General features: G+C 36.9%; 1 protein-coding gene across 3 annotated transcripts; it reads left to right on the top strand.

The window, feature by feature from the left end:
* The first annotated feature begins 4,672 nt into the window (after positions 1-4,672).
* On the top strand, positions 4,673-13,224 carry LOC109075046 (myelin-associated glycoprotein-like). 3 transcript variants are annotated; one of them, XM_042771440.1, is made up of 9 exons: positions 4,673-5,069; positions 5,774-6,070; positions 6,159-6,416; positions 6,668-6,928; positions 7,537-7,845; positions 7,931-8,030; positions 9,058-9,160; positions 10,358-10,411; positions 10,740-13,224. In XM_042771440.1, exons 1-9 carry the CDS (start codon positions 4,727-4,729, stop codon positions 10,899-10,901), a joined length of 1,887 nt encoding a protein of 628 aa, XP_042627374.1. In that variant the 5' UTR covers positions 4,673-4,726; the 3' UTR covers positions 10,902-13,224. The 3 variants fall into 3 exon arrangements, with proteins under 3 accessions (XP_042627374.1, XP_042627375.1, XP_042627376.1); XM_042771441.1 differs by lacking the exon at positions 10,358-10,411; XM_042771442.1 differs by lacking the exons at positions 9,058-9,160; positions 10,358-10,411.
* Positions 13,225-13,233: the final 9 nt, after the last annotated feature.

Raw genomic sequence — 13,233 nt, 5'->3', positions numbered from 1 at the left:
CAGTGGTTTGAGTTTGCTGGCATATGCTACACTATTCATGTGTGTGTGTGTGTGTGTGTGTGTGTGTGTGTGTGTGTGTGTGTGTGTGTGTGTGTGTGTGTGTGTGTGTGTGTGTTTAAATGGGGAAGTGGCACTTTACAGTGTGTGTTTTGTGGCGTGTGTGTGTGGGGTGGTGTGGCATGTTGTACGTCTTGATGACACACAAGCTCCCTGTTGTGCATTCATTTCGCACGGCCCCTTCCATAAACTATGGGAGTCCCTGTGGCAACTGTCCAATATATATTTAATTGGGATTTAGACTAAATAATATTGATATGCAAAATATTGCAAAACAACTGAAATAAAATAAAATGGCCCCAAAAAATATCAAAGACACTGATTTTAATTTAATTTTTTTTTTAAACTGTGTTTTACTCACCAAGCCTGCATTTATTTGATCAAATATACAGTTAAAATAGTAAAAATGTCAAATATTATTACAATTTAAAATAACTGTTTTCTATTTGAATATAATTTAAAATGTAATTTATTTCTGTGATGGAAAGCTGAATTTTATTCACAGTCATTATTCCAGTCTTCGGTGTCACACTTTGGAAATCATTCTAATATGCTGATATGGTGTATTAAAAAAACATTTCTTATTATTATCAATGTTGAAAACAATTGTGCTGCCGTATTTTTTTTTTTTCGTCTGTGATTAATAAAAAGTAAAAAACAGTATTTATTTGGAAACGGAAATCTTTTGTAACATTATTCATATTTTTACTGGTCATTTTTGGTCGATTAATATGTCCTTGTTGAATAAAAGACTAAATGACTGTGAGTTTGCTAAACCAATGAATATTCGTTAACAAATCTATTGGCCTACTGTATGTGACGTCAATTCTATTATATTTTGATGAAAGTTTAAAGACTTTGGAATAACATACACTGATGAATAATTTATAAAAAGACAAGGAATGTGCATTAAGAAATAAATAGGGTTCATTATGATTTCATGTTGAGTTAAAATGAACCACATAAACACAATATATATATATATACATATTTTACAGATTTAGCTCACAAGGTGAATCATGCGAAGATGAATTCCTGACGATTTAAAGGATGTAGCCTACATGGAGCTGAAACCAGTCCAAACTCACATTTACAACAGTATCGTCTGACCAATATCAGAAATGCAGTGCACCCAAAAACCATGAGGAACAGTGTTACCCAGACAGGCTGGAATGAGAGGGTTTGCCCAGGGTAGAAAGGAGAGATGTCATGGAGAGGAATGCATGATGTGGGTTAGAGAAGAAGAATGCACTGAGGGAAATGTCTGCATATTCAAGACTGCCCACGGCACACATTTGCCCAGCTTATAGCTAAAAGTCTCTATCCTCTCCTCTCCCTATCTGTCTATCTCCGTCTCCCTCCCTCTTTGTCTTTTTCCCCCCATTCCTGCACCTCTGAGAAAGGACGAAGAACAGGAGGACTTTGAAGAACCAGAAGAAGCCGAGAGACCAGTTCTTCCCCTTCAGGAGACCCCAAGAGTGGAATCTGGATCTGGTATGAGGCAAGTATCCTGGTTGGTCCAAGGCTTGTTTGTGGAGTATGAATGGTCTGTTTGTTTGGCTTGGGAATTGCTTCATCGTTTCTAATGCAGTCTGCTGGTGGTTTCAGTTCCAAGCAACAGCAGTTTGCTGCCTCTTAGATCTTGTGTGATGGGCATATAAATTAGTTCTGTTTTTTTCTGGAACAGCTGGTGTCATTATAATTATTCGGTTATGATTAACAAGAATAAAAAGGCTGCTAGGGATGTTTATTTGATGAGCCATTTCTGGAAGGCTTCAGTTGTTACAATATGCACTGTAAAATAATATTGCCAGGATTGATAAGATTCAACAGTCATTATAAGAAAATACTGTGTTTTTTTTGTGAAATATTTCTGGAATGAGAACATATTTTACATAAAGAAAATTGTAAGACCATTGTGTTGCAGTATTACAGTATTTTTCTTGTTTTATTTGAGTTCTGTACTGTATTTGTTTCTGTCATAGCACAAAAATACTGTAAAAAGCAAATTGCATTGGATATTTGGATAATAAGTGTTAGTGAGTAGTTGTTTTTTGTTTTAAGTCACCATTATGGTGACTATTATTCAGTCCTATTATGAATTAATTTTACTTTCTTAACTGGTTGCATTGTGGTAAATAAGTGTAGTACAAGGATACAAGGATAGTCATTATTTACTACCTTCATGCTGTTCCAAACCTTTATAACTTTCTTTTTCCTGTGAAAAAAAAAAAAAAAAAAACATTAGAATACAAGAATATATTGTCCGTTTTTGTCCATGCAATGAAAGTCAATGGTGACCAAAACATTGTATGGACTTTTTTTTCTTTTGTTCTTTGGTTCTTTTTTTTTTTTTTTTTTAATGAGGGTGAGAAAATGATAACAGAATTTATTTAGAAGGTGACTTATCCCTTTAAATCCTATCATAACTTGCAGTCAACAATATATGTGGTAAATTGCGTGAAACAGTAGGCTACAGAAATAATATAATATTTTATACATAAGAAAGGAGGCGGGGTACATATACAGTTATTATTTGATTAAAATAAACTACTACTGAAAAATAGCCTGCTGTATACCCGTATCTATATATACTGTAAATTTAAACTACAATTGTGTGTGGAGCATTTTTTCGACAACCTGTAAAAGTTGGATTAACAGTCCTCTGTAATTTCGTAAAGTTCATTCGTTCAATAACTGCGTCAAACTCGCGAGCTATCAGGGGAATCTTCTAATATAATAATCTTGGATATTTCAAGAACAATCCATTTATCAGCCACCATCTGTAGTCCCCGTCTGCTGTGAAGTCTTGAGGAGATGTTTAAGCACACACGACACTGACAAGTGCTCGTGAATGATGTCAGCAGAGGCAGCTGTGTGATGTTGTGAGCGTGGATGAATGTTCTGTGGATGATCATGATGTGTCATATCATGAACAGTGCTGCTGCCTGTATGAGCGCCAAACACGCAAGGGTTGACGTCGTACACTCATAATGAGCAATTCTCCTCTCCCACACACTGCGGCCCTGTACGGCGTGCGTGAGTCTGTGTAAGAGAGTGTGTCTGTGTGGGTTAAGAGAGCTGATGTTGCTTCTTGATACTGATGTCATTTCTTTGTTGATGTTTTAAGACAAAACAGAAGAGAAGCTGAGTTGATGTGCTGTGAGAGAACGCCCCCTTGTTTGTGAGGGAAGAACAGCAGCGGCTAGTTCACGGTTGGAGAGGGAGTTGGTTGTGGTTCAGCACACTCTGCTAGCAGTTAAAGGTATTGCCTGAAAGGTTGCCTAAAACAAATACAAACAGACATTTAAGAAGTGTCCAAAACTATCAAATGTATAATATATATGAGAAGTAGCAGTGAATCTCTCTCTCTCTCTCTCTCTCTCTCTCTCTCTCTCTCTCTCTCTCTCTCTCTGTTAGTTTTTAATTAACCATATCTAAAATAGACGTAGCCTTCTAAATAAATTCTATTCGCCTAATTCTGACTATCACAAAGGGGCTTAGGTAATCATAGAATTCTATAGAAACATATCTAGGACACATTTATGACTCTGGACCACAAAACCAGTCATAAGGGTCAATTTTTCGAAAATTTTTTTTTTTTATTTATTTATTTTTTTTTATTTTTACATTATCTGAAAGCTGAATAAATAAGCTTTTCATTGATGTATGGGCTGTTAGGATAGGACAATATTTGGACAATAGTTGTCCAAATGAAGTTCTTAGCAATGCATATCACTAATCAAAAATTACATTTTGATATATTTACAGTAGGAAATTTACAAAATATCTTCATGGAACATGATCTTTACTTAATATCCTAATGATTTTTGGCATAAAAATCTTTTTTTTTTTTTTTGACCCATACAATGTTTTTTTTGGCTATTGCTACAAATATACCCCAGCGACTTAAGACTGGTCTGTCTTTCTTTCTTTCTTTCTTTCTTTCTTTCTTTCTTTTATTAAAAGAAATGATTAAATAAGCAAAAACGCTAAAAAAAAGCTAAAAATAGGCTTTGTTTTCTTTGAAAAATAAATGGATAAATAATTCTTATTTTTTCCTCTTGATTCTGGGGTGAAATAAGACTAAAACAACAAGTTAAATTTTGTCAACAGGTTATATATATATATATATATATATATATATATATATATATATATATATTATATATATATATATATATATATATATATATATGCAACACAAGTTTAAACAGTCACCCTTTTCTCCCTATCTGTTCTGTCTTATAAATGATAAAAGAAGAAAAATAATGAATTAAATACACTTTTTACATATTTTCTTCATAATCATTTTTTTGAGTGAAACTTTAAAAAAAAAAGAGAACAAGCTGTTTGTCGAGACTGTTTGTCTTGCTGATACATGTGCTGGTTTTGTAACAGAGGTTAAACTGAGACCATGAAGGGCTTGGAGCTGCTGCTGTTGTGTCTTCTGCTTATTATGATGGGTGGTGAGTTATTATTCTGAATTGAGCAAGCTGTTACTATGGTTCCTTTGGCTAATGCTAAGGTACTATACTATATGTTCATGATATCACTATAGTACACATCCAAGAGACATGGTGATATAATGGTGTTGTTTTAATAATTAAATTACCTGTGCTCTTCTCACTTTCTCTGAACAGATGTAAGTGCTCAGTGGAATGTGTGGATGCCCAGAGACATTTCAGCCATGACAAACTCCTGTGTGGTTATACCCTGTTCATTCACATATCCCTCTGGCGTCAGGCCTTACAGAGGGGTCCATGGGATCTGGTATTTCGGCCACCCCTACCCCCAGCTTTTCCCCCCCGTGGTGTATAAGTCACGCACAGATATTGTGCACGAAAGCTACAAGGGACGGACCAAGCTCCTTGGTGACTTGACTCAAAAAAACTGCACCCTGATGATAAATAATGTTGGCGTGGAACATTCTGGGAGGTATTACTTCAGGGCAGACCTGGGTGGTGCAAACATCTACACTTTTCCTGACTTCACAAAACTACAGGTGCTGGGTAAGGCCATTTTTTAATTATTTGTTTTTGATGTGTCTCCCAGTAATAACATCTAAAAGTCCATACAACATCCAAAAATGAACATTCTGTCATCATATACTCACCCTCTTGTTGTTCCAAAACTGTATCAAAGAAGATATTTTGGAAAATGTCTCAGTGTTGTTGTAGTCAAAATTGACTTTCACTGTACGAACAAAACAGTTAAAAAATTTTTTAGAATATCTTATTTTGTGTTCCACAGAAGAAAGTAATAAAGATATAGAACGACGTGAGGGCAAGTAAATGATGACAGATTTTTCATTTTTGGGTGAACAATAATTTTTATTTTTTTCAGATATTCACCTGAAAGTTAGTCTAAAAAACATGTTAAGAATATAATTCTTTGTGGTCTGGTAACGGAAACATTGTTGGTCTAGCAATTGGAGTCAACATGAAACGGCATTTTCAAACACAACTAATTCATTTTCATAATGAGATGTATTTCTGGATCAAACAGCATATTTAATATGTAGGGTGGGACTTTGGATTAAGAAAAATGGGTGTTCCATAGAAAAATAAAATCAGTCCTGAAAGCAAGTTTTCTAAAAATAATGCATAAATAGCTGTTTTGCATGGTGATAAGCAAGACTAAAAATGCATATATAGAAATTAAAAAAATTCTATTTTAATTTCATATTCACTTCAAATGTCTCTTTCTCCTCTAGATCAGCCCAACATTGATGTTCCTGAGGAGATTGTTAGTGACCAAAGCCTGGATTTGACCTGTTATGTCCCAGACAATTGTCCAGACATGAGTCCACAGATCCACTGGATGTACACAGACTACCTGCCCAATCCTCTATTCACCCCTGACAATGTTGAGGACAGCAACACTGCAGTACTGTCCAGCACCCTCACCTTCACACCCAAACCCATGCACAATGGCCAGCAGCTGGGCTGCCGGGTACACTACGAAAACACCACCTTTGTCTATGAACGCCTCATTTCACTGGACATCAAGTGTGAGTTCCAGCCAAATCACTATTTTATTTGATCAAAAATACATAATTTGTACAGAGACAATGTACTGACTTATCCTCTTATCTCTAGATGCCCCTCGAACTGTGTGGGTGAATGTGTCTCAAGAGGTAATGGAGGGAAGCTCGGTGGTCCTGCACTGTGATGTGGACAGTAATCCAACCCCCACAATAACCTGGTTTTTTGGAGACACAGAGCTGATGACGGAAGTTGCTTCCAACTCTTCGCTGCCTCTGGACAACCTAACCCCAGAGCAGGATGGTGTCTATACTTGCGTTGGTGACAATGGCTACGGCAGCATGAACACATCCATGTATCTGGCAGTAAATTGTAAGAAAAACTTCATGCACTCTTGTGTATTGCAATATAAACCACTTAAAGTTACTGCAAGCAATATTTTAGGGAATAGGGGGTGTTTTGGACCATAGTGGCTATAGTTTTTTGTTGTTGTTGCATTTTTGGATTAAGTTTTGTGTAAATATGTTATATGTATGGCAGCATAAGCAGTATTCTAGTATTCCATTATCTATTCTGAACATTCTCATTTCTTCATTCTTATTTCTTTTCTCTCAAACTGGAAGATCCTCCACGGGAGCCGTGGATCAATGACTCTCTAACGGTGTTGGAGGGATCTTCAGTTGCTCTACAGTGCATCAGCAAAGGTAACCCAATGCCCACGCTGACCTGGTTGAAGGATGGGAAACTGGTGGGCACTATCACAGCAGAGGAGGGGTCTGTGCTTGAGCTGCACGAAGTCACGCCTCAGGACCACGGAGTCTACCGCTGTCTAGCTGAGAATGAACACGGACGGGCCAGCAACTCACTTAACATTACGGTAGAATGTAAGTCAATTTAAACGTTTGACCAGTGGAGACACTGAGCCAGTAGTCTAAGATTATGCTCAGGGACAGTTTATGGAGACGTTTTCTCAAAAGAAAAGTTGTTTTTTGGTTTGTGTTCAGCTTGGGTGAAGTCTTAAGATGGCAGGATGGGCATAGATCACATGTGTCAAACTCCAGTTCTGGAGAGCCTCTGTCCTGCAGAGTGTAGCTCCAACCAGCTCCAAAACACCTGCCTGAAAGTTTCTAGTAATTCTGAAGACCTTGATTAGCTGGTTCAGGTGTCTTTAATTAGGGTTGGACGGTGGCCCTCCAGGAACTGAATTTGACACCCTTGTCATAGATGAGTGTAGAATAGATGCCAGTGTTGTGGTACTTATGTCTGGACAAGACCAGACTGGGACTCAAGTCCATCTCAAATCCAAGACCATATTTTCTATGACTAATCGGGACCAGCTCATTGGAATCCAAGTGCAGGTTGAGTCCAAATGCTCCTCAAAAATTAGATTGGAAATGAGACAGACTTGAGTCTCATGAGATGGACTTGAGTTGTAGTAGTGCTACAACACTGATAGATGTGCTTTTTGACTATTTCTGCTCAATTTTCCCAGTTGCCCCTGTCCTCCTTGACGACTCTAAATGCACTATAGTCCGTGAGGGCGTTCAGTGTGTCTGTATTGCCTCGGGAAACCCTGAGCCTGTGATTGAATTCCACCTGCCTGACCTCAACATCACCATCAACGACTCCAGCAACTCATTTAACTACCACACATATTCAGATGGGTACACGTCCACGGCCATCATCAAGCTCCAGGAGAAGGGTGAAAGGGGGAACAATGGTGATACCGCTGTCCATGTGCACTGCAGCATCAGCAACATGTATGGCTCTGAGACCATCCTTTTGGGACTGCAGCAAGAGAGTAAGTAGGCCTTTACTTAAACCACTTGTGCAACCGTTCATATGATTTTTGAGGTAACATCAATGAACCCTATACACTCTTTCAGAAAAGTTCATGATGGCCGTCATAGTGGGGACTATTGGAGGTGTGGCAGTAATCGCCTTCATCATTGCAGCTGTGAGATATGTTGGTCAGAATAATAAAAAGTGAGTATCCTTCACAAGTAAGACTGGGAGAAGAACATTAAGGTAGAATTTGTGGGTTGGGACTGGGGTTTGTAGGTATCAAAACACCCAAGCCTAGTCATCCATGTTCAGTTTTGTTTTGTTTTGTTTTTTTGGCATTTGGTTTTCAAGCCATAACCTACTCACAGATGGTCCAATTTGATTGCTTTGTAAGATGGTAAACATGCCACATTGTGCACAAAATTGCAGACTAACAAATCTATTGCAGGTTCAATTGCCCCATGCCATTGCTTTTCAGCCTCAAAACCACTGAGCTCTGCAGCAAACACCCTGCTCCTGTCTCATTTTGCAAGAAAAAATAAAACGTCCCAAACGAAACACTCCCAAACTTGACTCTGTGGCACAATGCCAGTTTTATTTAAGGGGTTGCAATGATCCCCTTGTGTTAAAATGGATGCCCAGGCTTAAAGGAATGGTTGACCTAAAAATTTTAATTCTGTTTTATACTCACCGTATGGTTTTCTTTCTTCTTAAGGAATGCAAGCAAAAATATTTTGCTGAATGTCCAAGTAGTTCTTTTCCATACAATGTAAATGAACAAAGTCTGTTAACCTCTGAAAGAGATAAAAAAGATATTACATAAAAATTTTCACAGAATTTTTTTTTAATTAAAAATGTAACAGAAATTAAAATTAAAAATGATTCACAATAATATTCATTGGTTTTTGCATGTTTTGTGACCAATAATCATTTAAATAAATTAAAGCATATCATTTTTTGAAGGTCGACCCCAGTCTCCATTCATTGGATGGAAAAGAGCAGCTTAGACTAAAAGAACTGTTTGGAAAAGAGCAGCTAAGACATTCTGCAAAATGTGTTCCACTGAAGAAAGTCAGTCATACAGGTTTGCAATGTCATTCGAATGAGTAAAAATGACAGAAGATTGATTTTTGGGTCAACTAGCTCTTTAAAGTGTTGCCGCAAGCTATTTAGTTTACAGTGTGGTTGAGTGTGAGACAGAGTCTGATTCTCTGACTCCACCCTCCAGAGAGAATGGTAACCCTGGGCAGGACGTGGGATCTAAAGTGGAGAATCCCTCAATGTTCTACAGCGCAGTCAAGAAGGACAAACAGAGTCTCAGGAAAAAAGTGGTGAGATATTACAATAATGAATAAATCACCTACACAGTATATATAGTACTTGCACTCTCAGTGATAATACAAAATAAAAGCGTGCACACCGTACAATAAAATAATCAACATCATGTGTTTTTTTTCCATGCATATCTATGGCAAATTATATTATATACTGGCTCTTCTCTAGTTGTAATTAGCTTTCCACACTTAGCCTTAGCATTAAAACAATCAGGAACCAAATATTAAAAATAATTGCTCATATATTATTCCTACATACTTTTAGAGGATGAATTAAAGAGGGACTCAGTGCAGTTTTAGGATTTACTATACACAGACCTGTCAACTGCTTTGATCAGAATGGTATGCTAGCTCACTGCTCACAGAATTTTGCGCAGTGTACACTTTACTACAAGGATTTTTTTTTTTTTTTTTTTTTTCAAATAGTAAGTGCAAGAGAGGCACTATTCCACAATAAACTTAAAAAACAGTAGTATGCTGCATTGTTGTGACATGACCTCATCATGTTGCCATCCAATTATCATCTTGCAAATAAATAGTTATTTGCAATTCCCAATCCAGTTTTGTCTAGAAATGTCTTTTAAATGAAATTAAAAACTGAACTAATAAAGAGATGGCTGAAAACCTTAATAATAACCTTTAATAATTATACTAGAAATGGAATGCTAAACGCATTGCATTGTAGGATACAGTGTGCTCTGTTGTATACTGCATATTTTGGCAAATGTATTGTAGTAGGTATCTGCATAGTTTCCAGGGGTGTCAAATTCAGTTCCGGGACGGCCACTGTCCTGCAGAGTTTAGCTTCAACCCTAATTAAACACACCTAAACCAGCTAATAATGGTCTTTAGGATTACTAGAAACTTCCCCACAGGTGTTATGGAGCTGGTTGCAGCTACACTTTGCAGGACAGTAGCCCTCTAGGACCAGAGTCTGACACATGGTCTATGCATACAAAAATAAATAAATAAAATGTGCATATTGTCACGGTATACATACTGTATACTGCAGAAACAGAAGTATGCTGGTGTGCTATTCTGAATACAGCCACTGTCACAAAGCCAAGTGTGGATGGTATGTCACAACTGAGAGTTCCAGTGTAGGCTTATGCTTAGAGCATTTCCTGACCTCTATTCTCCCCACTTTCATTGCTTCCTATGCATTCTCTGTCTCTTTTTCTTCCCTTAACATAGCTTAAGACTGAGCTCCTGGGCTCAAAGTTTAACTCCATCCTAGAAGAAGGCACGGTAAGGCTGAAATTTAAGATGAGCATGTAAACAAATGGGTGGAGGTGAAATAAACTAGCAATAGACAGCAATAAAAGCAAAACATTTTAAGGAAAAAAAATCCAGCTACAACAAAAATTATTTACATTTATTTCTGTTTTAACAATGCTGTTCACTGCTGCCTGGAAGCTAATAGTTCATACGCTGGCTACCTCATTCTGTTTAGCGGCTTATTGCTAACAGTGCTTTTGAGTGTATTGTTAAGGACTTTTATTTTGACATGACCAAAGTTTTCCTGCTCTGTCTCTAAATATTGTACCTAAATATCTTGTCTAAATTATTTTCACAGGGAGACGACAGTGATTACCAATCTGTTGGCCCAATTGCAGGCATGGAGAGGCAAGAGCTGAACTATGCCACCCTAGAGTTTCTCCATGGACGACACCTGGAGGGAGGCTTCAGGAGGGCTAATGGTGACAGCAGCGACTACACTGAAATTAAGGCCAAATGAACCGCGATTCTTCCCTGATGCCTCAGCCAAACGGGACACAGTGGCCACTAGGGCCCAATAATTCCCACTGCCCCACAAATTTCCTATTTCATCCATTTTAAATTTTGCCTTTTAAGGGACAGCTGTCTCTGACAGTTAACGGACAATGAGTCTGAGGTTGTATTAGATTGCATTTTCTTATGTCTCCAAGGTTCTGGGAATTATATGTTCCCTTATCAGTAAAAGATACTGTACAATAGAGTTTCTTTATATATTTATTAATGTTTTTGGTTATTTATACCCATTCTTGACTGTAACCATACCAGATATTTTGTCTCTCAATCAGATATGAGAGGTTTTAGTATTCTCTTGTTTTAAAAGACAATACTTTCCAAAAGGAAGGGTCTTTCCCAAGAGTTACATTAGAGCTTATAGTCTGAAGCAAGCTTGAGGGAAATGGTATGGTTTGCAGGTGAGTCTCAGTCACTAGTGGTCCTTTCACTGTGTCCGCTGTAAGTCGAAGCATCAGGGAACGAGGTGCTATGTGCGCCTCGACATAATGTATAAGCACTATCCCAACTCTGGGTATGTCTTGAAGGCCTAACACTCTCTAAAATACAGCGGTTGTTTCAGTCTTTTTCTGAGTGTTCCAGTCTTCATGCACATTTCAATATTCGTCCGCTGAAACTTTTATCACATGCCCAGAAGTGATTGTTAAAGGGATAGTTCACTCAAAAAATTTAAATTCAGCGAACTCACCCTCATTTTGTTCCAACTGCATGTCACAAGAATCTTTGTTTAGTTATTTTATACGTAATAATAATTAAAAAACATAATAAAAGTACCATGAAACAGTTCATGTTCTACATTCCAAGAGTTCTAAAGCCATCTTTGACATCAGCAATGGCAAAACATCTTAATGTGATGCCATTTTTTTTTTTTTTTTGAAAATTCTGGACTCTTTACTTTTGTGGTGCTGTTATGATGTTTTTGTTCTTTATAGTGTTGATTTTGTCCTTCAGTTTGTGATCACTGAATTGTTGTATGGAATTGTCGCCAAACCTGTGTAGTTCCAAACCTGTATGATATTCTTTCTTCTGTGAAACGTAAAAGAAGGTATTTTGAAGAATGTTGGTAACCAAATGATTGATGGTAGCCAATGACTTCCATACTATGGAAAAAAAAATACTATAGAAGTCAATGGCTACCATCAACTAAAATATCATCTTTTGTGTTCAGCAGAAGAAAGAAACTCATACAGGTTTGGAACAACAAGAGGGTTAGTAAATGACGACACAATTTTAATTTTTGGGTGAACTATTTCTTTACTCCTTTAATTTATACTGTATCTTCACTTATTTGTATTTGTAAATGAAAACAGGCCAGAAACTGGATTCAAAACTGGTTTAATGAATGGTTGCTGGATTTTGTTTGTCCCAACTACTTCGTACCCCTTTATTCAGACATATATTTGTTTTAAATGTTCCAAATACATTAAGGAGCAAACTCACCCTTATAATAATTCAGCCAATCTGATAGGATGTAGTATATGATAATGCCTGATGGTCATCCCTGCTCCAGCACACATTGCAATCTAATATGGTTAAGCTGACATTTGGTATAAACAGAAAGTCATATTAAATAATGGATGATTGTAGCTCATCCTGTGAAAATGAATAAGAAATAACCACCATTTAGGAAGGTATCACTTTACCTAAGGTGCTTGAAATAAATGTAATGTTTTATGTAATCATGTAATCCTCTGGTAAGGTTGTGTCGATAGGTGTTTGTTAGATGGTCAGTATATGCGATTAGCCCTTGAAATGCAATTTGACTAACAGATTAATGAGTCATTATGATATTAAATTAATCGAGTCTTACATTTATAAAGCATTCAAGGCACCTTAGTAGGATACCAATTTATGTAAATACTCTGCATGGTATATAGTTCTGTGTTGTGAACCTTTGACCACACAACAAGAACATACATTGTGCAACAATGGTGTATATTTTGCAGAAAATCACACACAAAATGACATAACATGCATATACAATTAGTAACAAAGACAGTCCATGTTTGAAGATATATACACAGATATTTATTTGTAAGCAAACAGATTCGGGGGAACATTAGTAGGTCAAACCTAATTTTTCACTTTGAGTGTTGTAAAGAATATTTGTATGTATCTGACTGTGTGATGGCAATAATAATGAACACATAATGTTGTTTCCTTATTGACATAATAATGCAGAACAGAAAATCTCCAATCATTATTTAAATAATAATTTACATGATGTTCTTTGCCTGCTTTCTTTTTGTTTAATAAAAGTCTCCAGCCTCAAATGATGCCGT

The sequence above is a fragment of the Cyprinus carpio genome, chromosome A15 (assembly GCF_018340385.1).
Source record: "Cyprinus carpio isolate SPL01 chromosome A15, ASM1834038v1, whole genome shotgun sequence".
Lineage (NCBI taxonomy): Eukaryota > Metazoa > Chordata > Actinopteri > Cypriniformes > Cyprinidae > Cyprinus > Cyprinus carpio.
The sequence above is the reverse complement of the archived record's forward strand: the minus strand, read 5'-3'. Positions and strand labels throughout refer to the sequence as shown.

Coding starts and splice junctions, on each gene's coding strand:
- LOC109075046 (XM_042771440.1), top strand. CDS start 4,727: ATGCCCAGAGACATTTCAGCCATGACAAACTCCTGTGTGGTTATACCC. Junction 8,031..9,057: donor GTTGGTCAGAATAATAAAAA/GTGAGTATCCTT, acceptor TCCACCCTCCAG/AGAGAATGGTAACCCTGGGC. Junction 10,412..10,739: donor CCATCCTAGAAGAAGGCACG/GTAAGGCTGAAA, acceptor TTATTTTCACAG/GGAGACGACAGTGATTACCA.